Raw genomic sequence first — 27,611 nt, 5'->3', positions numbered from 1 at the left:
TACTCTACGAATCATCATTGTTGTGTTCTTCATTGATTGAGTTGCTTTCCAATGAGCCCAACGCATTCCTTTGGTATCCTTTTTATTTCCTAGATACAGTCCATTCAGATTAGCGTGATGACAGGTTCCATACCACCAAGCTCCTTTGTGCTGGTCAGCACAGTCAGTGGTATGATCCTTATCTTTTGTCGAGAAAGGCCGATTATTATGGTACTTTAGAGAATCACCTAGAATTATTTAAAAATAAAAAAAGTGTATAGAATCGATCATGATCGACAATGAAAACAACCAGGTTTAAATGTTCTTTATTCTACCATTTTTATTATTTCTTCTAAGGTTGTGTAATAAAACTATTTGCAATCAATAATACAACCAATCATTAATTGATAAGTGAAAGTAGCAACATTACCAATGCTGAGACATTTATTTCAGTATTTTTTTTTGTTTTCTAAGATTACATACACAAAGTCAACAATTTAAGAAAAGAATGTAACGAATTTAAAATGCACTAAATGTGTGAACAATATCCTTAGTTGAGACATTTTTGATAAATCTAAATACTACTTTAAAATATCTAAAGATAGTCATTGGCTTAGTCTTCAGACACTGCCGATAATTATCAATAGGTAATTGAGTACACAGGTCAATGGTGAAATAGTTATCAATGATCTATATCCTATCATTAATGCATGTTGGTAAGCAAAAACAAAAAATCTTAGTTTTTTCATCACCACGAAAAGATTAAATGTATTATGGAGATAATCAAAAGGTCTTTTAATAGGAACGTGAAATGTCTGTACTAAAACAAAGTATTTATGTACTATCACGGAAATATCCAAAAAATATATGGTATTTTTTTTTTAAATGGAAATAATATTTGTACATTTTAACATTACTAAAGAAATTGGACGAAATACATAACTACACCACGTTTGTGATACGAAATGATTGAGTGATCTTAAAATTTACAACGTTGTAATGTAAGCGTTAAATACTATCAACAAATTTGATATACACAAACGATCTATCTGTGATTGAGAAAAGCGTAACGTAGCAAAAACTCATTTAGAAAATATCATAATAACCTGCCGTTCCACTGTAACCCTTCACTGTAAGTTTGAAAATGCCTGTACCAAGTCAGGAATATGACAGTTCTTGTCCATTCGTTTTTGATGCGTTTTGTTTTTTGATTTTGCCATGTGATTATGGACTTTCCAAATTGATTTTCCTCTGAGTTCAGTATTTTTGTGATTTTACTTTTTTTTTTGTAGTTAGTTGACCTGTCACCAATTGAGAAGTTAGAATATTTGGCATAGGCTCTGTCACCATTAAAATCTTCCAGATCGACTCTGAGCTCGTAATGTCCATTAGATGTTAGTTTGTACAGTTTGTCATTACCTTTTTTATATAAAGAATGAGAGAAATATTAATATGAATACCTTATTTGTGTATACCCCCACTTAAATTCGAAGCATTAGTTAAATTTATCAAAATCATATGAGAACTGCCAAACATATATGACATCACACAACAATAAAAATAGTGTTAAATCAAACAGGACAGCTAAACTAGGAAATAGTGCATTGATTTGATGAGTCGATTGTTTCAGAAGGTTTTTTTTTACTTCAGGAATCTCGAAGTTATTTGTAAATTTTATTTAAAAGATATATTTTTTTGCATGTGTGATGAACCTTGTTTTATAAAAACTATTGTTCGAGAAGTTAGATTTGTTAATTTTACAATATAAACATCGTGCATTTTGTCTACGCTTCCATAACTTTGAAAGATCCTATATACTAGTTCATGCATTTGTTCAACAAAATCAATATAAAAACAACATTGATAATTTATATTTCGACATCGATCGCGATGCAAGTCGGAGAACATGTTTCACAATATTCTGATTTTTTTTAATGAAAATACTCACCTAACCAAAATTCCGTTTTCAGATTACCAAATCCGTTCACATAGTCTTCCCATCCTTTGTAAAAATCTACTTTACCGTCTTGCCTGTGCTGAAAAACCTAGAGGTAAAATATATATATGTACAATATTCGAATTGTAAACTAATTTGCAGTATATAATTTCATTTATGATATTACTAAATGAACTAAAAATATGAATATTGAATATAAGATATGCGCATATTAATTATCAGTCTGAAGTTTCAAAAAAATGTAACAATGAGGTCTGCCAATTAATGAATTATTCAGATGAGAATACTATTATCATTAAGAAACAATATACTGCGCTAGTCGCATTATTTCTTCCATACTTCCTAAAATTATTTCACAATATTTTTTACCGTCCATCCTCCCCCATCCGTCTTCATATCACAGTATGCCTTAAATCCATCGCCACCTGCCGGGTAGATTTTGTACACCCCACTTTCATCTTGTTTACACCATCGGCGTAAATCCGAGCAGTCCTGAACTGGTTTTTCTGAAATAGCGTAGAAACTATTAGAGTATAATAATGAACTTAGGTTTAAAGAATATAAAGATAACATAATACAATTGGTTTTTTTCACCAATCGCAACACTAGTAGCATTTGTAAGAAATAGATTATGACATAATTATTCTTGAAATAAATCATTGTTAGAATACAATTCAAAATCAATCTGCCGATATGTATTAGCCAAAAGAATAAAGCAAGTATATAAATATAAGTGTGTTACCTTAAGTTATTAAAGATCTGTATCTACCAGTTCCCAAGATGCTGAGTACTCGTTCAGCCGTTTTTCCATAAAAGCAAACACCTTAAACATAGTATTCAATTCAGTGTTAATATGTTAACATATACAAACATAGTAAAATGAAGAAAATGAAGAAAAAAACAAAGCAATCAATTTACAATGCATATAGACCTAAACACATAAGTTTCACTATATTATAATTACCAGAATCAGATGAAGTTGTTAGAAGATTTCTATCGGCATTTCTTATTGTCATCCACACTTCCAATACAAAAATAGACAACAGTATGAACGGTGTATGTACAATAAAATGATACATGTTGGACGTACCTTGCATATAATTGAAACTATTACACTATATATATACCTAGCATTGTAATAACAGTTGCGTGACTAATTATCGTAACAGATTGGAGTGTGTAACATTTCTAAGAACAGTAATATGTTTTTACGAATTTCCATTACTTCCTTGTTGTTTTTTTTGTAATTTATTTGTATTCCATCTGAAAATACACCAAGTAATGTGATGCATAATTATATAGTTAGTCCATAATACATGTATTGATATTAAATTTTTCAATAACAGTCTAAAATTAAAAAGTTAGTTATGCTAATTGTTCTAAATTTTCTACTCGATCATACACATCCTTTATCACTCTGGATTAGAATACCTGAATATGCTGATAAGGTTAATGATGGCACCAGCCTTCTCCTCTAGCCACATGCATCACTGCCTATACAATGATTTTGAACATGAGAGATACAAGGAGAGGCAACCAGAGATCATTAACAGATAACATGTTGGACAGAATCACATAATAAATGTCAAGGGGAGATAATTAAAATACAATCAAACAAAAAATTGTATATCAATATCTATATCAGAATATTAATAAACATAGATAGTACTTTTAAGATGTACACAAATCACTGTCCAGTGGTGATGAGCATCATCATATTAATAATTCTACTTGAACTACTCTGAAGACTCTGACCCAAGAACAATATTTTCCATATTAAGTATTAAAGTTAAATTATTTTCAACTAGAAAAACTGCTGCAATTTCCAACCACAAATTGTTAACTAGGGTACATTCCCAGAAAAGTTGACTTATATTTTCTTTAGTTTCATTACAGAAACTACATAAGTTTGTTCCTTTTAACCCATATTTCTGCAATAATGTATTTGTAGCGAGAGTTCTATGTAAAAGCTTAAACTGGAACATACTGAATTTGCTGTTTTTAGTTCAACAGAAGGGTAAACTATAAATGAAATCCCAATTTTCTATATGAGTGCCTAGTTCTTTACACATTTTGTCTTCTTGTTTTGTAGGACGTTCTATATATATTGACAATATTTTTTTATAAAAGAACTGACATGACTTTTTTTTGTATAAATTCAAATTTATCGTTAGATATGTGCGTAATTTTCTCTGAAGTAGTGATTAGATTTTCCCAGTCTTTTGGTATCATATGAAGCAAAGAATGATATTCCAAGACATTAATATAAAGTTTATATTTTACTAAGAATCCTTTAAACACAAGAAACTAAAATTAAAATTAAAATAATACGAGACTAACAAAGGCCAGAGGCTCTTGACTTGGGACAGGCGCACAAATTCGGCGGGGTTTAACATATTAATGAGATCTCAGTCCTCCCCTTATATCTCTAGCCAATGTAGAAAAGTAAACGCATAACAATGCGTACATTTAAAATTCAATTCAAGAGAAGTCCGAGTCTGATGTCAGAAGATTTAACCAAAGAAAATAAACACAATAACAATTATACATAAACAACAACAGACTACTAGCAGTTAACTGACATGCCAGCTCCAGACTTCAATTAAACTGATTTTTAAAGACTTAGTTAAACACTGTTTATATATATCCACTGCAACATTGGAGACTTTTTTTCAGGCACAATCCTACCTGTTAGGGGTTTAGTATCATACCATCATAATATATATAAGAAGAACATAACCCGTGTCATGCCAACAACTGTTTTTTTAAATAAATGTGTTTAGTTCCGATGCAAAGACCCTATTTAATATAAGTGAATCAATATTAACGCCAAAATATGCAATTTTTAATGATCTGACAACATTATCGTAACTATATCCCTTCTTAATAAGTCTATTTAAAGGTTTTGTTAGTATTTGTTAGTTTCTGAGGTGAGTACTGACATTTTTGTGCTTTATAAAGAATATTTCCATAAAAAATTGGATGTGCAATACCTGAACGTATAAGAAGTCTGCATGTTGAGCTATATTTACGAATGATGTCCTTATACCGATGATAAAATTTAGTAAATGTTTTGACTAGTTTGTGATATCGAAAACTCTGGTGTAATAATTTTTCAGTAATACATGAATTTCTCTCGTCAAAATCTAAAACATTGTTACATACACGAAGCTCATCAGCGTTGTCAGCTGTCTCTTGTCACCATTATAATGTAAGAGCATCTGATTTATCGTTTTGTTGTTCTGAACTTATCTACAAATACTAACCCTGCATTGTGTCTTTTATGACACGTATTCAGGGTTCTGCGTATGTGTTAAAGATTAGTTTTTACCATCATTGAAAACTTCACTTGGTAAAGATAACATATGACCACTGTCAAATTCATAAGGGGAAAGAAATCACCAATGTTGCAGTGGATATATATAAACAGTGTTTAACTTAGTCTTTTAATTATCATACAATTAAATAGCTGTGCATTCTTTTTATTTAAAATTTTTCCTAAGTGCTATTTTAGAACAAAAGCGATATTCTATATTAACGTTATCGGCTGTAATACGGAAGTCTTCCTAGTTTTGTTTTTGCAAAAATCGTATATTATTCTAACATCGTGGACATTATTCACTATACACGGACATGACAAATACTGACTTTTCAAAAACATGTCATATATTTAAATATAATTCTTTGTCAATCCTTTGTAAAACTTTATATTCAGACTTTTCTCCAACAAACGTCTACATAAACAATTAATGCAGAAACTTAATATGCAAAACGCATTTAAAGTTAATGGATAAACATGATAAAAGGCAACTCGACGACATAGTGGTTATGAACTGGTTTATTATTAAAATCAACGCAAACAATATCACAGGATTAACCGTTTATATGTTCAATCGAAGATTTATTTTATGTTTTAAAAACTTCAGAATATAATATTGATTGACGTTACATATCTATAAAACGTAAAAAAAGAAACGCAAACTTATTCTGACCATTAGTTTTGAAAGATGCACCAACAAACTGCATTTTTTGTTGTGAGAAAAAGGTGTTTTTTTTCGAGATTGAGCATTTGTAACTACATTATCTCCATAGCGTTTACGTTTTCGTACTGTTTAAAATTGAGACCTTGGTTCTTTCCAAACCTATATTAACAGAACAGAAACTTTATTCGATTTCCATAAATGACTTTCAAAATTATTTATAATCAAATCATAATATGCTGTCAAATTTGTCAATGACATAACATGATTGTATAAAACCAAAGGATTGCGAATGTCAGCTGGAAAACAGTAAAAGAACAAGATCTTTGAATATCACTAACAAAAATGATAGAGCTTGCTTTATTGATACTTGTTTCATCTTTTCTGTCATAAACATTGGATAGATTTAACTGTAATATCTTTATGTTTTGTTTTGTAGATTGATACAACGAAAGAACAATTGATATTTATTAAAGGCAATAACATGCAATGGACATTTCTATCGTATGTTAATTATTGCTTACCCATTTCAAATGTGTTTCATTTGAAAACTTAATGAGGAAACCAATGCCGCCACATATGGATTAAACAATATGTCATCTGAATATATTGCAAACAAGGGAGATTTGAACTAACTGTTAACGCGTACATCATTACTGGATTTACGCCATTGCATACAACTATGTGTTTTATTGTCAAATGATGCAAATATTAGCGTCTTCAGCAATGGAAAACAACGTGACTGTGAACAATTTTAGTTCTTCAGTGAATAATTCAAGGTACTATCATAATACACAGCGGTGCTGTGAAGACGATTATGTACAAAGACTATTTGAACACATGGTGAATACATATGTACCACCCGTTTTGATCATTCTTGGTACATTTGGAAATGTGTGTACTTTATTGGTAATGAGAACAAGACCATTTCGGCATTATTCAATTGGATTCTATATATCAGCGTACGCTTTAACAAGTTTGTTGACGCTATATCTATTTTTGGGATCAGAGTGGGTGACGTTTGTAGCAGAAAAAGGACCTATAGACAGTCAAGCAGACTAGATATGTAGATTATGGCAATTTGTTAGCCGAGTTGTAACATATTCTCGCATTTGGTTTGTTGTTTCTATGACAATCGATCGCTATATAACGATCTTGCATAGGAAAAAATCATCAAAGATATGTACTTTGTTTATGGCAAAATTTGCTACTTTATCAATTTTCGTTGGGCTTATTGTTGTAAGTGTACATGCAATGTGGACATATGAACTGATTGATGGTTGTTTTTGTCTTTCATAACGATGATGATTTACATGCTGTTATTTGGCCTTGGATGTAGGCAAGTTGTTATTCATTCATTCCGTTAGCTTTAATCATAACTTTTGACATATTGATATGCACGAGACTTTGTATAAGAAATGTACCGGTAGAAACCAATAACGAAATTACACCGATGGTACTGACGCATACCACAGTAGTGTTATCTATGTTCTACGTTTTGTTAGTGCTGCCACCTACTGTTATAAATATTGTTGATCAAACTTATCCGCCATCGTGGCTGCAAAAACCTCACTTTAGATTGAAGTTGGCAAAAGCTAGAGTTATCGGACACTATATGGCGTGGACAAATACTGTTATTGTATTTTACATTTGTATTCTTTTTCCGCAAACTTTTAGAAAACAAGTCAATAATATGCTCAAATCATTGATATTTTCTAAACCGGACAGGAGAATGTATGAACTTCACCATGGCTCAGATAGTAGTGCCAGTCAAATGGAAACAGCAATATCTGTAACTCTGGTTTAAATATAAAAACATGGAGTATATACAAGTATGTATTTGTTTAAGGTACGAATAAGAAACAGGGTATCAGTTGAGAGTTAAAACGGGTATATACGCGCTGATAGGATTATTTCACCTCTTAGATCCCATAGCTAACACCAGAGACAAGAAATGAATAAAATATTTTTTATAAAACACGTAATATAAACAAAGAAGGAACGGTAATTAACAGATAACAAGTCGAGTTCTGACCGTGTACAAACGTTCTAATAAGATTTGTTCACCTCAAGAACCCACGGCTAACACCAGAGACAAGAAAAAAATTGAAATTTCCTTTTCATAAAGCTGCAATATATAGATGATAAAGGTGATAGTTCAACATCTATCCGGACAGAAACTGAAAAACTAAACAGATTTTATAAAGTTGTTACAACACTACAATGCTCATTTAAAGCCTTTTAAATTAAAAAAATTAGACAGTAAAAGTTTCATGTTCATATTACTTTGAAATACTAACTTTAATGTTTGTCATCAGCTGTCAATTGATAACTTTAGGTTGCCCAAATATATTTTATAATCTAAACATTAACAAAGGCTAGGGAGATAACCCCGTTTTAAAATGAAGGGTGAAGGTTATGCAACTCTCATTTATGAATATGCTGTTAGATTACTGGAACAAAACCTGTACGAAACATGATTTACTAGTATCATTGATAACAACTCCATATTAAATTCCATTAATTGATCTTTTTTTTATTTCTTATTTGATTTTGTTTCGTTGTTATCTCATGCCATGTGTTTGGATCTAACTTTTTTCTATATTAACCTAATTTTGACAGGGACTGAGAGGCGTGGGATATTAATTTTGTTCAGAACTTTGTATCTTCATCTTATAGTAAACAAAATTTTAACTTTACGGATTATGTACCTTTATTCATAAAAGGTTTGTGAAGATTTAACGCTTTTACAAGTAAGGAGATGTTGTATGATTTCAACTTCATCTTCTTTCCACTGCAGACCAAAATGTAAGAAACAAATGAGAAAAAGCGTAAGGTATTCTATAAAAGGCATAGAAATAAAACAAAATGTAAATCAAGTTAAACAAGAAAAAAGATGGTCTAATTTATATGTAAAATTCTATGGCAATAAAGATATGTTATATAAATTGTCAGTGTTATTTTATTTTACCATGTATATTTTCCGGATACCTGTTTTTCACATATACAGAGAAAATACGATGTACATAGTGTGGAAGCGTTACTCTTGATATGGGCATTTTGTTCATTTAAAACCGGTTTATTGTTTACAAAAATTAAATGGACAAAAAGTACAAGCACAAAATACTAAACTCCGAGGAAAATTCAAAACGGAAAGTCACTATTAAAAGGCAAAATCAAAAGCTCAACACATCAAACGAATGGATAACAACAGTCTTATTCCAGACTTGGTTCAAACACTTCCTTATATATATGTTCCGGACCATATGAGTATTTGGACCATACGCGTATGGTCATGACCATATGGGTATATACTCATATGGTCCGACCATACGCGTATGGTCGGACCATACGCGTATGGTCGGGGTAATTAACACTCTGTTACAGTTTACTTTTAATACTTCTAAACTCTTCATATGGTATGACCGTTCATTCAAAATACGCTATCATATAGGTAATTTTATCATTATATTATAATAAAAAGATAAGCTAAATAAAAATAAGAAGTTTCACATAGTTACTTAATTTTACTTAATTGTCAAATTTAAAGTAAACACATTTTGTACCGATGGTCATTACCGATTTGTTATTACGAGTAAATGGCAATTTGTCAACTGAAAAATTAAATTCCAAACATTTCTTAATGAACTGTTACATAAGAAGTCACTGGAAAGTAGCATACTTTTAGTTTATTTAAGTTGTGTTGTGAAGATGGTGTATTGCAGTCATTTTACGATATTTGAGATGTAGAGCTTCTTAAAAACACCGTAGACTTCAGAATTGCCAAAGACCTCGGTATCACTGAACGCAGCTGTAAAAAAAGGCTTGTTTTTCTCTCGCAAACAAAATGTGTTGATGAAAAAGATCGTGCACAAATTTCTTGCAAATTCAAAAAGCTATGATACCGTGTGGAAGTGAATGTCATCCAAACCTAAATGCACGAATGTAACTAGCGATGAAAACCAACTATGGCATCAATATTAAATTTTTACGTAGTGTTTTGGATTATAAAATTTAAAAAAATGTCATGTTTTAAACCATCACTGATTTTTTAGATAAAGTTTATGTATTATTGAAACTTTTATAATGTAATTTGAAAAAATATATATACCTATATGGTCCAAATACTCATATGGTCCGGTCCGTTAATAACCAAACGAGTATTATACTCATATGGTCCGACCATACGCGTACGGTCCGACCATACGCGTATGGTCGGACCATATGAGTATACGCATATGGTCATGACCATACGCGTATGGTCCAAATACTCAATGACATATGGTCCGGAACATATACATAGTGAATTAAACCTGCATTATATATGGCTTTAATTGCTACTTATATTAGGTAGTCATATTTGGTTTCACCTGTGTCTGCCATTCATCAATGAAGTAAGGAAAATTGAATTATCCTTTTAACTATTGTAAACACGATACACTAGTTATATGTCCGTCACATGTCAGCTCTTGCTGTGTTCCCTCTTTGTATGTTAACATTACGTTAGGTAAATGGGTATTTGTAAGGCTACAAGTCAAACGGATGAAATTTGTTTTATAAACAATAATGATTTTGGTATTTGTCTAATTTAGATATGACTTTGTAGCAGAGTGGCCTGTTTTTCTTGGTCAGTATGGGGTTTTTTTGTAAACAGATAGAAAAAAAAATTAAAAAAAAACGATTTACGTTTCAACTTTGTCCTTCATTCGTATATTATCTATTAGTCCGGTTTGGCTATATAGCATTTCAACTGTTTCAGTTCGTATACATCATTTTCTTTCCAATATTTGGCTTTGAGCGTTCCTAATGAAGGAAAATCCATAAAAACGGGGTTAGACGTACTGAATTAATAACCTGTTGTTTTCATCTTTTAAAGCCAAAATTTTGAAATACAGTGCCGGAATTATGATTATATGTTTGGGTTAAAGCGGTCCTTATTCTAGGTAATTTTGTAGCGCGTTTTAGGTGCTTGAAATAAGCTGTTATTTAGATGTATAGATTGTCTGTGTTAAAAAAAAAAACAAATCTGCAGTTTACATTAAAAACAAAAGTACAAAGACAAATTTAATTGTAAAATCATGAATACATTGGAAAAATACAGGAATTTTCAATCGATCAACAGACATTCTCTAGCAGCACTTTTGGAAACGATTACTCCGCATAATTTATAGTAATTCATTAGAGTTATTATACATGTAATATACCCTAAATTATGCATGCAGCTTCGTTCTTAAGTACCTCCGTGATAAAGCAAACACATAACATAACTGTCCCGTCATCATGGTCATGTATCTTGATAGTAATGAAAAAGATGAATATTCGCATTTGAATTTCATAGGATTTAAAAATAGTTAAAGATGCACTTACAGCATAATGTCAAATTATATGTAGCTAAATGGGGTAACTGGAACAGAATGCGATCAATTCAATCGGTTTTACAACGATGATAATGTCTTTGCCCTTATTATGTGCTCTTACAAACTGCCAGGATGAATATATTTTATTGACAAGAAGATAATGGAAAGTATTATGGTTAAGTACATTGAATATTAAGGAATATCACAATTGGCTATTAAACTGTTTCACGAAATGCTAGTCGTAACCTTTTTTCTGTACTTTCTGCAATTTGTATTGCACAAAATAAATCAGATATGGCCTTAAAGTCCCACCTTAAAAGTAGACCATCACAGTTTTATTGACAATTTATGATGCATCCATTTTCTGTTTAAAATCTAAAAACTAATAGAAAACTAATATGCCACAACTCCCTAGGGAACGATCAGTCAGATTAAGAACAGGCGGTTGGAAATGTTTGATTTTCAATGTTCCTTAACATTGTATTTGACGATGTATTTTGAGGTGAAGTTAAAACAAAATCTGATATTATAAGTCAGAAGAAAGATCAGGACAAAATAATTAAAACATATTGATAGAAAATGGAACTCTTTTTTTTTAATTTAATATTTCAATATTGCGAGAAAAGGCTTCCTCAGTCGTTCACCATAGCCGTGGCACAACTTGGGTCTCAATTCGTGTGAAAAAATCTAGAATGAGCTTATTTTTTTGTAAATGACCTCTTATTTGGGAAGAAAATTGTGTGTTATGGGGTAACCAATTTGGTAATTCGATAAGGGACTTTCCGTTATGAATTATCCTCCTTACCTCCCTACTAATGGATTATTGAGCCATGATTGTTGAAAACTTTTGATTTTGTCACTTCTTTTACTTTTTCTTTTAGACATTAGAAATTTCGACATAAATATTTACTATTTAAAAACAATATTTAAGGAAAGAGTGTGTCTTTGTTGTATGTGATATAAACATATTTATCATTTTCATTTAGCAATCAATTTTTAAACAAAAAAAAACAAGACTGCTGTTTTTATATTTAAAATCCAAATGATCGTTTGCAAGTTTAAAATTAAGTGTGACAATATTCTTCGATATGACATTGACTGTACTAGCCCCATGACTGTATAAATGTCTTTATTATTTAAAACCAATTAAAATATTTCATTAATGATTCAATCATGGAAATACTGTTATTTTTTTCAGATATTTGAATCCTTTAATACTTTAATACTGTCAATCTTGCTTTATTTCATCCTATATTTGTCTCAGAGAGTATTTACATAAGAACAACATTAAAGATTTTTCTCATCATAGTGGCGTATGTTGTCTAATGAATGTTTTATTTATTTGCCGCTTTTATTGTTATTCTGTTACTTAACACTTCTGTTTTTGACCGATACATATACAAACACTAAGCTCCGCTTAGTAATTTAACAAAACCAATATTTACAGCCAAAAAATAGGTTATCAGTAGCAATTACATTAGATTTATGTAAGACAGGACGACAGTGAAATAAGAAAAAGCTTCGCATAAAAAAGACATGGCGTAGATATAAAACTAGATAGATAGGCAAAGGTTCCTGAAACGCGTATATTTTTGCTGCACATTAACATCTTGACGTTCTTTACCTGATAAATTGATATTAAAATATTGACTTATAATCGTTACAACAAAAATCGAATGACAAACTAATAACCTGAAGTAACGAATAAAGGTTTGATAGGGAGGATGAAATAAGTGAAATTGTGATTGTTTAGTAGACGTTTGATTTATAGTTTATGTATTATCTTTTTAAACAACAAGGCACTACATGTTCGTATATATAAGTCTTTATTCAACCCATAGGACAACAAGAGGCGAAAGATAAGAAATGTACAAGAGTAAAATTAAATTTGACGAAACATTTAATAAACTGGTGATAATTGTACTAGCCGAGATCCTTTACGGATTGAAGATGGGTTTTTTTGTCCCTTACTTTGTTGAAATATTTGCTTCTATACGCGAAAACAAACTTTTTGCAACAAACAATCATTAACGTTGTTAACCATAAATACAGGCAAGAGAAGTATAACGGTGTTTAGAGTTCATAAAACGATTCAGAGAAAACAAATCTGGGTCACAAACTAAAAACAAAGGAGACATACATCAACTATAAGATGAAAACAGGAACACTGAAATGCCACAAAACAAACGCCAACATAAACAGAACTTTGGATGTAAATTATGTTTAGAACTCTTTCTAAAAAATCTCTAATTTGAAAAATGGGGATGTTTGACAGTCTACCTATTCAGAATTCGAAACCATTATGTGCGTGTGTACATTACTTTTTTACGAGGAATTATACAAACAGGACGGACCTTAATATGCGAAATTCAATTTTCGTATCAAGAAAGTAAATCTGCAACTCATACGTAGTTGAAGTTTTCATTTACGACTTTATCGGGATATTTTAAAAAATCCATATTTATAACCGTGACAGTCGACCAGAAAATACTTTTCTTTGGTGTTTTTGACGTTGAAAAAAAGGCGACCGTAACATATGTTGGCTGTGTCCTTAATAATACACACCATATGTGTTCCTGAAATAAACTCCTATGCGATATGGGTTATGGTTAAAGACCAAACGAGTACATATAATTGTCAACGTCTGCGTGTTCTATGTCATTTGGTCTGTGGTAGAGTTTTTTCATTGGCATTCATACCACATCTTATGTCTTATTTTACTGATGTTGTTTATCATCTTTGCAACGTGTTTTATAGTTCTTTCATTTGTCTTTGTTCTATTTTTAATATTACTTTTACTATTAAATGGTTTTATGTGATATTCGTTTGACGTGGCTCGGTACTTATACATCTCGTCAATGTGTTTGTATTGGCTTTCATTTTTTGGTGGTTTGCTTTGTAACTGCAACTTTTTGTATTTATTTTGTTCTTATAACGTGGCTCTGTACTGTAAAAGATCCTGTCAGTATGATATTGTTCTATTGTATGTCATGATGATATATTTCTAATATGAATTACAATATACACTGAATCACAAATGTCAAAATCAATCAATCACGTAGTGGAATTAACAATTTGTGGATTCTTGTAAATTCTATAAATAACTTTTGAACTAGTTTAAATCTCGGTCTATTTCTGAAATTTATTCTTACTTACTTTTGATTTTTAACTCTGTATGCTAACATTGCCTATGTCAATTTTAAAATTATTCGTATGCACATTGAACGACAAATTTATGTGACGTATAAAATTTTCTGACGTCAGACACTCAAATCAATGAATGTGTTCGTAAATAGAAGATGTTTTTGTGTTCTGTGAAATTGTTCCTTTTAAAATTGTTATACGATGATGGCTGATGTTCCCATATTTTGACTATTGTATTTACTGTGTCTGTTTTTATAACGCATCAATGTAATTATAACGGAATTTAACGAGACTTCCATTAAAGTGAGAGGGTTAGCGCTATGGAACCAGGTTTAATCCACCATTTTCTGCATTTAAAAATGCCTGTACAAGGTAAGGAATATGACAGTTCTTGTCCATTAGTTTTTGGTGCGTTTTGTTTTTCGATTTTGCCATGTGATTATGGACTTCTCGAATTGATTTTTCTCTTAGTTCAATATTTTTGTGATTTTATCTTTTTTTCATATTCATCAAGCATGATTCTATGATAAATATACGCTTTGAAAGACAAACAGATTGTTTTTGACGTATCGATATAAGTAAACACAAAAGCGTCTTCAATGTTCGTAAGCTTTACTAGTCTATAATATACAAGTGAGACGTTGGCAAGTGACGACGTTGCGGGCCTATTGTTACGTAAATGGCGGTAAAACGTTAAACAAATAAAAGTGATAAAGTGCTAAACTGAAACTTAAACTAATTCACAACATTCTGAGGGCCGCAAAATGCAATTACTGTTCATGTATTGGTCATAAAAAGGGTATTGAAAAAACACTTTTAACAATTAAAGTTCATATTTCCAGTGGCACCAGTTTCACAATTGGTCTCGTGGTAATCAGTCCATTTGATGTCCGAAGTTTGACTGCTCTTACGACTTCATCTTTCCCGGTGATCAAATCTTCTATAACAGCTAGTTTCCACATCATTCTCGGTGAATTGTCCATGATTTGTACGACGGAACCGATTTTCACATGTGCGCTTTGGTCTCCGGCGACGCGATGAAATTCTCTTAATCCGGTGAGGTATTCCATTCTCCATCGTTTTGCAAAGTGTTCAATTAAAGTTACTTTATGGTTGTAACGTTTGTTTGCTTCTGTGAAATCTACACTTAAATTATTGTCCTCTGAATCAGAATTGTTGTCTTGCGATAATCTTCTTCCCTGCAGTAGATGTGATAGTGTTAGCGGCTCTGGATCTCGAATGTCGGACGACACATACGTAATCGGACGATCGTTGATTACCCGTTCGATTTCTATCAAAGTTGTTCGTAATAGGTCAGAATTTACTTGTGATTTTCCGAGCACTTTTTTTAATGTCGTTTTCGTAATTCCAACTAGTCTCTCCCACCATCCACCGTACCACGGTGCTGCTTTCGGAATAAATTTCCAATTAATTTGAATGTTCATTTCCTTCGGAATGTCATGTGAGGCGGAAACAAAGGTTTGTGCATTATCGGAATACACAGTACTCGGAATTCCTCTCCTACTTACGAATCGTCTAAACGCTAATTTGAATGATTCGATTGTCATATCTGTAACAAGTTCTAGGTGTACGGCACGAATACAAGCACATGTGAATAGGCAAATATACGATTTTGCAACAAGTCCATTATCTTTAACGAATAGTGGTCCAGCGAAATCAACACCAGTTGTCGTAAACGGTATCATATCGGTGACTCTATCCTTTGGTAGCGGAGGCGATATTTGCTGTGGAAATGCTTTTCCGGTCACTTTTCGGCACTTTACACATTTCTGTACGATGTGGTTAACGCATTGTCTAATGGAAGGTATCCAATATGATTGGCGGATTTGCGTAATTGTCTGTCCAGCACCAGAATGTAACATCTGCAGGTGCGCGTTCAATATAACTAAGTCCGTAAATTGATTTTTCTTCGGTAGTAACACAGGAAACTTCGCGGAGTCGTCTAACTGTGAATTGTGTATGCGCCCGGCGCATCGAATGACACCTTCTGTATCTATGAACAAGCGCAGTTGTCTTACTAACGGTAGATTCTTGTCATGTGACGGGTTTGCGAGTTGCTGCTTTAATTTTCATTACTGAATTTTTCATTTTGAATATCTGTAATCCATGTACGAGTTGCGCGGTCAATTTCATCTTTCGTAATATCTTTTCGTGTCTAGCATATTTCCTCAAGTTATACGGTCGCATACTTTTACATATATTCACAAATTTAAACACGTAGCATGTAACTCGTAGTAACTTCTTTAATGACGAGAATCTCGATAGATCAATTATTTTCGAAATTCCACTTAATTCACACGGTTTTGTCTTTTCGCTGTCATCTGTTGTCGTTAACAAAAGAGTCTCTTGTTTAACTTGTGGGGTCCATGTAGGCCAAATGTTCTCATCCGATATCCACGACGGTCCTTGCATCCACAAAGTCGATTCTTTGAATTGCTTTGATGATATTCCTCTAGTTTGAAGGTCGGCTGGATTTGAGTCTGTCGGTACGTATTTCCAGTCGTAATTTTGTGTCGATTCTTTAATTTCTATCACACGATTCTGAACAAATCTTCCAAATGATTTTAAAGACGAAATCCAGTGCAGAACGATCTGACTGTCACTCCATGGTACTGTGCGTTGTGGTTTTAGGGTTTTCGTGAGGTTTTTAGCCATGCATTCGAGCTCCTATTACTGCAGCCATCAATTCTAGCTTTGGTAATGTCATTTTGGCGAGCGGAGCGATCCGGTTTTTTGCAATTACGAGAGAAGAAGTGTTTCCTTTACACAAGTAGGCACTGGCTCCATAAGCGCGTTGGCTGGCATCAACAAAGACATGTAATGTGATTTTCTCGTTACTTTCGTTCTCATTTTGATCTTTGAAATAATGTCGTGCGATTTTCGTATTAACTGTTACATCTCGGATGTCATCTAAAATTTCATACCATGATTTAACTATGTTGCTAGGCAACACCTGGTCCCAATCGTATCCTTCTTTCCATAATGTTTGTACCAGTAGCTTAGCTCTTACGGTCACTGGTCCAAGAATTCCGAGTGGGTCGTAAATTGACGATGATTTACTCAATATTTCTCTCTTTGTCGCTTGTGAATTATCAATATCTATACGATCTTCATTTAATTTCGCAAATGTCAATATGTCTGACTTCGCATCCCAACGCATCCCAAGAATTTTCGTCTCGCTATCCGTATCAAGTACGTTTGCCTTTGTTGCTTCGTTGCTAAGTTGCTTGCTATTTGACTTCCATGTTCTCAAATTAAATCCTGCATTTGTCATGAGTTCTCTAGATTCTTCAAAGAAATTTAAGGCGGCTTCTTCCGTATTAAAACTTGTAAGTACGTTGTCTACATACAAATCTCGCTTGAGTATCTCAGCTGCAGCACTTGTAACCGTTGACAAATGTTTCAATAATGTAGCGTTAAGAATAAATGGCGAACATGTCGCTCCGAATAAAATTACCTTGAATCTGTAAGTCTCAAGTTCACTCTTGGGGTTGCTTGCATTGGGTCTCTAAGCCAGAAAAATCGGGTGGAATCGCGGTCTTCTTCGTCTAGTCCAATCTGGAGGAATGCTTTCTCAATATCAGTTGTTAAGGCGTATTTCCCGTAGCGGAATCTTGTAAGTATATCTGTTAGCTTATTAAGCTGCGGCGGTGTAGAAGAAAGGCAATCATTTAAGCTGGGTGATTCTGAATCTTGACGACAACTGCAATCATATACTATACGTATCGGTGTAGTCGATGAATATTTTTTCACTGGGTGGTGCGGAATATAGCGTACTCGATTAGTAGTCTCATCCGGGGTCTCAACCTTCTCTATAAAACCTCGATTTTCTTGGTCGTTGATAATGTTACCGTATATCTTAAGCATCTCTGGTACTTTAGCAAGTCGGTTTATCACGTTGTATGCTCTCTTTCTGGCGATCATCTCGTTGCTAGGCAACTCCGGATGTTCTGGTTTCCATGGAAACTTGGCGATGTACCTATTGTCTTTCAAATGAATGTTATTCTCTTGGTAAGTGGTCATTTCTTGTAAGTCCGTTTTCGCTTTTACTTCGCTGTCTGTTTCTGTTCCTATGGATTCGATTTCCCAAAATTTATGTATTTCACATTCTTCTAGTCTGTGTGGGATCAAAATGTTCATAATCGATGACGTTGATTGATTATTACTGTTAGTGTTCAATTGTATAGGTCCTGATAGCAAGTATCCAACTTTGGACTGTACAGCGGTTGGTCCGGAACCTCTAATTACTCTGTCTCCAACTATATCTCAATAATAATCGGCGCCAACTAAGACTGATATCTCAAAATCCTCGTCCTGTAAAGCTGGGTGGGCTAACTTCAATCCATTTAAATGCTGAAAGCTCGACTGGTTCCTTGCGTAAGTATGTATTGGATAAGCAATCTGTGGTACTATAAGAACTTCAATAGGGATAAGCGTATTCGTTAGACCTTTAACATAAATAGTAGCAATTTGTAAATTTCTAACCTTCTTGTTGGATTCATCGAAACCGGATATCGTTATCGCTTCTTTCCTGTGTCTTGTCATACGTGATAGGCGCTATCGCGGTTTTCAACAATACCTCCGATCTAACTGATGATGTAGATGAATGCATACTTGCGACTGCGGCATCGGTATCTGGTTTTGATGTACTGCTATCTTTAGACTTGGTATACAGGTGTGATTCATTCTTTGAACAAATACTGGTATGGTGTCGTTTATTACAATTTTTACAAGTTTTATCGGATTTGCAATGTGCAACTCTGTGATTTCCTAATCAATTGAAACATGCCTGTTTCTCCTTAACGATGCGTTTTCGAACTTCAATTTCCGTAACAGTTTTACAAGCTAATGGGGCGTGAACTCCTTGTCAAAAGATGCACGGCTTCTTGGTTATGTCTCTTTTCCCTTTCTGATTTGCGTAGTTGCGATTTGTACCCATAAAGAATGCTGATGTGGGTGTGTAATTTGGCTCCATATCATCACCGTTTACCGACTGACCCGCTTCCTTAATCGTTATCTCATGTTGAATAGCTTGCCGTAACGACGGCAAGTTCCAGTGGTCGCCTCCGTGGGCACGTACCATGTTTTCTCGTATATTCCCAGGTAATTTATTTAATATTATGGGCACTAAAAGGCTTCCAAACGACTCGTGAGACTCACCTATACTTTCAAGGCCACGGATGTTGTTTTCCATACTGTCGTAGAATTTTTTCAAATTTGTAATATTTGACGTTGGACTAGGAAGGCTGATTAAACTCTGCATGTATGTTTGTACTATCTTATGTGGTTGACCGAATCTTTGTTTTAGTACATGTAATGCTTGTCCGTAATTTGTGTTAGTTATTTGTAGACCTGCTATGCATTGGGTGGCTTCTTCGAACAGTTGAGATTTCAAGTAATTAAATTTCTGTACATCGTTTAAAGACAGGTTATCGTGTACGGCAGCACTAAACGAATCCCAAAAGGGTTGCCATTCTAACATATTCCCACCGAACGTTGGTAAATTTAATTTGGGAAGTTTGTGGTACATGCTGGAGTTTGAAAAAACGGACGCTGATGTATTTGCGTGCATGAAACTGGGCTGTGGCTGACTTTCTTGGTGATTTGTGTAATTGATAAACTCGTGTGCATTGGGTTAAGCAATGACTTACTTGACTGTTTGACTGTGATTTCCGATTCCTTAATGATTTTTGGACGTATCGATATAAGTAAACACAAAAGCGTCTTCAATGTTCGTAAGCTTTACTAGTCTATAATATACAAGTGAGACGTTGGCAAGTGACGACGTTGCGGGCCTATTGTTACGTAAATGGCGGTAAAACGTTAAACAAATAAAAGTGATAAAGTGCTAAACTGAAACTAAAACTAATTCACGACACAGATCATTCAAAAATAGCACACTTTACCGTTTAATGTCACTTAAAGCCTGCGGAATAATGTTGTTATGTATGGAAAACCAATCGAAGCAAACATTTCAAAACCATGTACATCTGAAACGTATATAGCGTTTATACATACAAGAAACATCTTAATCATAAAACAAAATAAAACTCGAATGCATAGTTTAAAAATCAATATCTTTATTTGGTTAAAGTATAACCGACTGCGTTATATTCATACTCTACGAATCATCATTAATGTAGTCTTCATTGACTGAGATCCTTTCCAATGACTCCAACTCATTCCTGTATAATCCTTTTTATTTCCTAGATAAAGTCCGTTAAGATTAGCGTTAAGACAGTCTTTATACCACCAAGCTCCTTTATACCGGTCAGCACAATCACTGCTATAGCTGTCATTATCCTTGTCTTTTGTCGAGAAAGCCTGTTTGTTATGCCTCTTTAAAGAATCACCTTATATCATATAAAAAACAGTTTTGACAATGATGTGAAAACGACAGCTAGTTTGTTTTCGTCTCTTTTTTCATGGCTATCTCTACCAATATTTCAAAATGTTCATTTAAAGCTATTTTTTTTAATTTAAAAGTCAATTTTTTATACATATCCTCAACTTAAAAAACAATGCTTGCAAATATACATTATTATGTATTGTCTTTTTGTTACATATACAAAGAACTTAATTTTGAATACTAATACGTTAAAAAATAGCACATTGTGAAATAAAACAAGATCATTCTAAATATTTCACTTTGTATGCTGTATATCATATTTGTTTTTCGTTTTATTGTTTTATTCATACATGAGGCAGTTAGTTTTCTTATTCAAATCCTTTGAAATAGATATGTCGGGAACTATTATAACTTACTATATTCAACGTTTCTCCCGGTTCCAATGCTATTTTACTTCTAGATCTCTAAACATTAAATGGTTTCTAAATTCTTTTAAGCTGGGGTCACACGTGTACATTCACGATTTTACTACCGTCCTTGACAGGACCACTCCCGATTAAAATTTATTAAAAGTCTGATCAAGATCCTAAGAGTCGTGGATGGAAATTCAAACTTGAATTAGAATTTGTAAAAAAAATAATTTGATCACAACAACAATCAGATTGTGTTTCGGAAGCGTCGATATTCAACCGTTTCTAAGCAAATTAGTCCCGATTATCCCGTTCTGAATTCGCTTCTTATCCGATTTGTATTTTTCGCCAGGTAAAATTCGACCGAGTCTATCACGACTGCGTCCCAATTCTACCGAATTTAATCCGATAGATATCAGACAGTGACAAGACAGTGAACCGACGCTGACGGAAGTTATCCGTTCGAAAACGGTTGGCATATTCGGGATGATCAGGTAATGTCGGAACGTAATCCTATCACGGTCCGCTCTATCGCATTGCAAACGGCTTTGTCTGGTCTCAGTCATATTGTATTCTGTATTTGTGGGGGCTCTGACTTGGGTTTGATTGACGAATTTCGTATAAATAACGGGACTGTTTTGGAACGGTTTCGGCACAAACGGTTCGCAATCGACAAGATCTGCAGAAAAACAGCTATGCAAAATTACTCCAGATCATTCCCGTTCCACATGACACCGTCCAGAATACACAAGACATTGTTCGGAATTCGATCCGATAAAGCAGAACCTGTTACGACATAGCCATGACTGTAATCCGAATAGACAAAATCGGCTGAGTTGCCCCGAATGTTACGGGACGCACCTAACTGTCGGGGTGCTTTGCCGAACTATTCGGACCCTTCCCGACCCGTAGGAATCTGTTACGAACTAAAACGACTGCGTTCAGACAATGATAGGACATTCCAGATAATTGAGGATACTAATCCGACTTTTTCACTTTTCGTGTCGTATTGCTGTCTGATCTCAAACGGGAGCAATAATCGGCAATGTGTGAACCCCGCATTATAAAAAATAAGGAGATTTTTTCGACTTCCGGTTGAATATGACATAATCGTACGGTTAGGCTTAATTTAAGCTTCAGTAAATATATATACCAAGGCAGAAAGTGACATTTACTATCAATTCGGTCCGTTGTCTGATATTAAGGAGCGTTTTATTTTGTCAGGTTCTATGGTCTTTATCTATTTTGAATTTACTTGGGAATAAAGATTTGTTGGTCTTCTCATAGTAGTTTGAAAAGACTTATTAGAAAGGTAATGATTTTTTTTTCATTATATGACCATATTGGAATTAGTCAATTAATAAAAAAAAAAAAGTTTATGGGGGCTCGTGGGTCTTAATCATTTTTTTTTTATTAATAAAGGATTTCGATATATTTTTCTATACTTAATTTATCAAAAATTTAATAGAAAAATGAAATAAAAAGATGGGGTCACCGTTCATTTTCGCTCAAACCTGCCTTCGAAAGAAATATACATTTTTGTCAATGACCTTTTCCTGTTGATCTAATAGGAGAAAAAGTGGTAATATCGAAATAAAAAAGAATTAAATTACAGAAATCGCTAAAGTTTTACAACTATTTAGTTTTTTTACAGCTTATTCTAAATCAATAATCAGAAATATAGGTCACCAATGAGTAAAAAAAAGATGTTTCAATAAAATGTCAAGAAATGGCATTTGTGTACCAGAGGGAGGTAATTGAGCTTTTTCAATAATATCTACATCTTAAAAGTCACTTCGAGCCAACACGAATTGATTTTTTGGAATGATTTGTGTACATTATGATAAAGCAACAACTACTAAAGGTTGGAGATGAATTTTGTAATGAAAAATAAACGTTTAATAATTTTCTCAAAAGGTTATACCGCGAGCCTCCTGAATATTAGAAATACTATTTTTTAATTGTAACTTTATCAAATAATCAAACGAAATGCATTTATACACAAAGTCTTTTATACGAGATGATTAAGTGAACATAAAAATTACAGCATGAAAAAAATGTTTAGGGTTAAAGTTAAATTGGTGTCCATAACTGAGGAGACATTATGAGCAATATCGTTTATTGAGACATGCTTGCTATTTTCTTTAAGGACTAACACAGATCCGGAAATAGTACAAAAACCTGTCTAAGTCTTTAGACATTATTAATAAACAGTTACTTGTTTACGTTTAAACAATAGCTAAACTTTTGAAATCAAAACAAATTTTGGATTTCAGATCCATATATTTTTTAAATAAAAATTAACAACATAATTTTAATCTTTCTACGACTGATTAAGAAAATATACAAATAGTGTAGCAAAAACTCATTTATAAAATGTCTGTATTACCTGCCGTTCCACTATAACCGTTCACTGTAAGTCTGTACTTGGTTGATCTGTCCCCGATGTAGAAGGAAGAATATTTTGCATAGGCTTTATTGCCATCAAAATCCTCTAGATTGACTCTGAGCTCATATTGTCCTCGTGATGTTAGTTTATATAGCTTGTCATTACCTTTTAGAAATGATAAAGAATTGAAAAAAAATTAAGATGAATGCTACAATGAATTTTAGAAACATTATCTTAATTTATCATATTCTTTGATAATCAACACTAACGTTTTATGAACACTCATCGAATATGTTGAACAGAAATATTGAAAATGAAACAAAACGGTAGGCCAGCTAGAAAAGGATCGATTTAGTCATTTTAGGTTAAAAATCAAACGAATTTTATGTTATTTCAATTCAAAGTCATCGAATTAGTTATTCGTTATAAATGTTTTAGTATACATTATGTTATGAAAAAGAATATGTGGTATGATTGCCAATGAGACAACAGTCAACAAGAGACCAAAATGACAGAGACATTAACTACTATAGGTCACCGTACGGTCTTCAACAATGAGCAAAGCCCATACCTTATGGTCAGCTATAAAAGGCCCCGATAAGTCATTGTTAAACATTTCAAACGAGAACACTAACGGTCTTATTTATATATATAAAAAAAAGAACGAGAAACAAATATGTAACACATAAACAAACGACAACCACTGAATTACAGGCTCCTGACTTGGGACAGGCACATACATAAATATTGTGGCGGGATTAAACATGTTAGCGGGATCCCAACCCTCCCCTAACCTGGGACAGTGGAATTACAGTACAACATAAGAACAAACTATAAAAATCAGTAAAAAAAGCTAAACTCATCAGATGGACAAAAAGACAAGTGGACGTGGTCGGGTACATCCCAACACATTGCCGAAGAAGTTTTCAGCTGACAAAATTGGAATTTGACAAATTGTTGATTGTACAATTTAACTTGAAAAATGTTCAATGTTAGTTTTGATTTGAGTTCCCGTTCATCTTTTAGACAGAAAAAAAACTTGAAATAATTTAAAGTCAACATTGACAACGTTTTACCCCAGTGATATGTATATTTCTATTAATTGACGAATGTGAGAAGCACTTTCTTCGAATTAATTTGCTGAAAATACATACCTAACCAAAATTCCGTTTTTAGATTACCAAATCCGTTTGCATATTCTTCCCATCCCCGGTAGAAGTCTACTTTACCGTCTTGTCTTCGCTGAAATACCTAGAATTTAAATCATCTTTGTAAGTTAATTTTAAAAGACATGTATAGGAAACGTCAGATAATTAAGAATATAGAATAGAAGCTATGCATCTACTGTATGAGCCAAATGAATATATACATGATATATCAGATATGTGCATATATGAAATATAAAACCTCATCAACGATGCCAGGCTTATAATTTGGTAAACCAGGCGCCCGTTTCGTTAAATAAGACTCACAATTATCAATCGATAAAAAAATTTGAGGGTTAAGTAAGATAAAACAAATTTTTAGAGCACTTAGAATTAAAAACCAAATACAAATACGGAAAACGATTTTACCGCCGTATTGATTATATATTTTAAAATAAATTGAAAATGTGAGGTGTCCAAATATTTACAGTGGAGTTTGAAAGTAATATATAACAACGAATATATTTTGCTAGTCGCATTATAATTTTACTAATGCCATAACTAGTTTTCACTTAATTCACTTTAATTTTGCATATATTTACCGTCCATCTGCCCTGGTCCGTCTCCATATCACAGAACACCTTAAATCCAGCGCCACCTGCTGGGTAGATTGTGTAAACCCCACTTCTGTAATGTTCTCTGTCTAGATCCGAGCAGTCTCGAACATTATGGTCTGAAATAGCGTAGACAATATAAGAGACGATGTTGTTGATTATAAAAGAAAATACTGTTGCTCTTTCTTTGGCATAATCGAAAGTTTTAAGATAGAGACTTATATTTACGATTAAGTTTTCAGGACGAAACCTTGTTCGAGACATTGATACATAATTTTTTAAATATTGTTTATTACAGAAAATAAAAATTTTGATTATTGTTTTTGTGCAATTTCTAATAATGTCCGTTGTCTGTTAAATTGACCATAAACAGTTTATAAATAAAACCTGTCTAATCATACTCTAGAAATTTATTACCTTTACATGTCTTAAAATGCAGTAAATTAGAAAATTAATCATTGGTATAACTGAAGTTAAATTATAACTTTGTTAGTTCTATGTAAATATGTTTTTTTACCTGAATGCAACACGTTTCTGTATTTACCAGTTGCCAAGATATTAAGCACTCTTTCAGCCGTTTTACCGTAGAAGCAAACTCCTTAAAAATATTTATCAATTGTGTGTAAATAATTAAAAATGAAAAGTAAAAAACACCGATACACAGTTTATGTAATAAAACGATAACAATCTAAATAATAAAACGATGAACAATTTCAATAATAAAACGATGAACAATTTCAATAATAAAACAATCAATGAACAATGTATATAGATTTAAGCAGACTTTAAATGTATTATAATTACCAGAATCAGAAGTTGATGTAACAGGACTTCCATTGACATTTATGTTTGACATCAGTCCGACAAGTACAAAAATTAACAATATTTTAACCGGTTTAGGGTTGCTTGATTGATACATTTTGATCGAAGCTTGCATAAAACCGAAACAAGTACATTCACGATTTATACCTTTTATTTTAGTATCAGTTGCGTGACTTATTATCGCAACAGATTGCACTGTTTCAATTACAAGAACAATATATATTTCATTTTTTTAGAATCACTCTATTGACTGTCTGTTTCTTGAAATGTTTTATTTAAACGTACATAGGTTTTGTCCCTTTCATTATCCGTTAACTTAAGTACTTTTTTCCTCTCTTTAATTCAATTTAATTTTATGACGAGACTTTATGAAATCTTTTATCAACTTTTCTATCAATTTTTACGGTATCTAACTTGGGACTATACTACTATTTCCCAGTTTTAACCAACAGTTGTAGATACCTAAGCTTGATTTCTAAAGGGATAAACACATGTTTACCCTGCTGCTATAGTACAGTGCAATATGTTCTTGTTGAAATAAGAGTTCACTTTATATAAATTGGTAGCTGTAATGTGCAGGATTTTTTTTTATTTCAGTTTTACGACGAGCATGTAAGGTCAATATATGTATGGGAAATCTGTGCCCACGGAAAACTGGTTTTACCTCACCTACTTAAGTGTTTAAAGCACGCCTGATATAATCTGTACCATATGTTGATCGTTGTTGTCTGTTTTGTTTCGTATGTCTAGTATTTTCTACGGAGTCGATATTTTTGGTTGATGTGGTTCAAAGAATTATCAAGTATTTTAGGTGATATTTGTTGTACATTTAATATATGTATTGTTATTCATAGAAATAAGATCAATTGATATACAGTTTGACGTGTTTGTCTACAACTGCAACTATTCAATAGTTTTGACAAGAAAATTTATCATTTTAACACATAGCGGAAGTGAAGGCTTTGCTAAACGTAAGCACCTGCACGGAAAGCTGCAGGTAAAATTGTATATTTATCAAACGAGAGAACCATTTTAAAAAGAGTAAGAAGCAACAGCAACTTTGATATACACATTACCGTTTCTATAATAGTTTTTCCCGCGGATTTTCAGCCACTATACATATATTTTTGCATCGGTACTATTTCTGTACTTAAAATCTGTAGTAATAGAATTTTTTTTTAATATCAAGTACTATTTCTTTACATAAAAATTATTGTAATATTTAGTTACTTGTATTTTCCAGTACTTGAAATGTACCTAAAATATTGGTACACAAATAATACCAATCATGATCACAGTATTCCATGTCGGAACATCATAACTTTATTTGATTTGAAAAAGTCAAACTTTCAAAATGCTGAAAATGTAGCAATGTAACCAAAAATCTGTAGTATTTAAATTTCAAGTACAAATCAAGTACTATAAAATACAGGTACCTAAATAT

General features: G+C 32.8%; 4 protein-coding genes across 4 annotated transcripts; all 4 read right to left on the bottom strand.

Annotated features, from left to right (window-relative positions):
• Window positions 1–1,264: 1,264 nt before the first annotated feature.
• LOC134722946 (ryncolin-1-like) lies at window positions 1,265–2,509 on the bottom strand (the record flags this gene model as incomplete). The annotated part of the gene is made up of 3 exons (XM_063586580.1): window positions 2,306–2,509; window positions 1,928–2,024; window positions 1,265–1,398 (listed from the first exon to the last, which is right to left on the bottom strand). Coding segments are annotated over exons 1-3 (435 nt in total), but the record flags the coding sequence as incomplete, so codon positions are not given.
• Window positions 2,510–15,247: 12,738 nt separating this feature from the next.
• On the bottom strand, window positions 15,248–16,123 carry LOC134722945 (uncharacterized). Its single transcript, XM_063586579.1, has one exon. It carries the CDS (start codon window positions 16,121–16,123, stop codon window positions 15,248–15,250), a length of 876 nt encoding a protein of 291 aa, XP_063442649.1.
• A 1,768-nt stretch (window positions 16,124–17,891) lies between these two features.
• LOC134722944 (uncharacterized) lies at window positions 17,892–18,578 on the bottom strand. The gene has a single exon (XM_063586578.1). The coding sequence runs from the start codon at window positions 18,576–18,578 to the stop codon at window positions 17,892–17,894; it is 687 nt and encodes a 228-aa protein (XP_063442648.1).
• Window positions 18,579–20,552: 1,974 nt separating this feature from the next.
• LOC134722943 (ryncolin-2-like) lies at window positions 20,553–26,201 on the bottom strand. The gene is made up of 5 exons (XM_063586577.1): window positions 26,150–26,201; window positions 25,334–25,464; window positions 24,741–24,837; window positions 23,587–23,751; window positions 20,553–20,791 (listed from the first exon to the last, which is right to left on the bottom strand). Exons 1-5 carry the CDS (start codon window positions 26,199–26,201, stop codon window positions 20,553–20,555), a joined length of 684 nt encoding a protein of 227 aa, XP_063442647.1.
• Window positions 26,202–27,611: the final 1,410 nt, after the last annotated feature.

Source organism: Mytilus trossulus, chromosome 6 (assembly GCF_036588685.1).
Source record: "Mytilus trossulus isolate FHL-02 chromosome 6, PNRI_Mtr1.1.1.hap1, whole genome shotgun sequence".
Taxonomy (NCBI): domain Eukaryota; kingdom Metazoa; phylum Mollusca; class Bivalvia; order Mytilida; family Mytilidae; genus Mytilus; species Mytilus trossulus.
The sequence above is the reverse complement of the archived record's forward strand: the minus strand, read 5'-3'. Positions and strand labels throughout refer to the sequence as shown.

Excerpts from the sequence above, each read along its gene's own strand:
- LOC134722945 (XM_063586579.1), bottom strand. The coding sequence starts at position 16,123 with ATGATACCGTTTACGACAACTGGTGTTGATTTCGCTGGACCACTATTC.
- LOC134722944 (XM_063586578.1), bottom strand. The coding sequence starts at position 18,578 with ATGAACATTTTGATCCCACACAGACTAGAAGAATGTGAAATACATAAA.
- LOC134722943 (XM_063586577.1), bottom strand. The coding sequence starts at position 26,201 with ATGTCAAACATAAATGTCAATGGAAGTCCTGTTACATCAACTTCTGAT. Across the intron at positions 24,838-25,333 it reads CGGACCAGGGCAGATGGACG|GTATTTCAGCGAAGACAAGA; the intron begins GTAAATATATGC and ends TTTAAATTCTAG. Across the intron at positions 23,752-24,740 it reads AAAAACGGAATTTTGGTTAG|GTAATGACAAGCTATATAAA; the intron begins GTATGTATTTTC and ends CATTTCTAAAAG.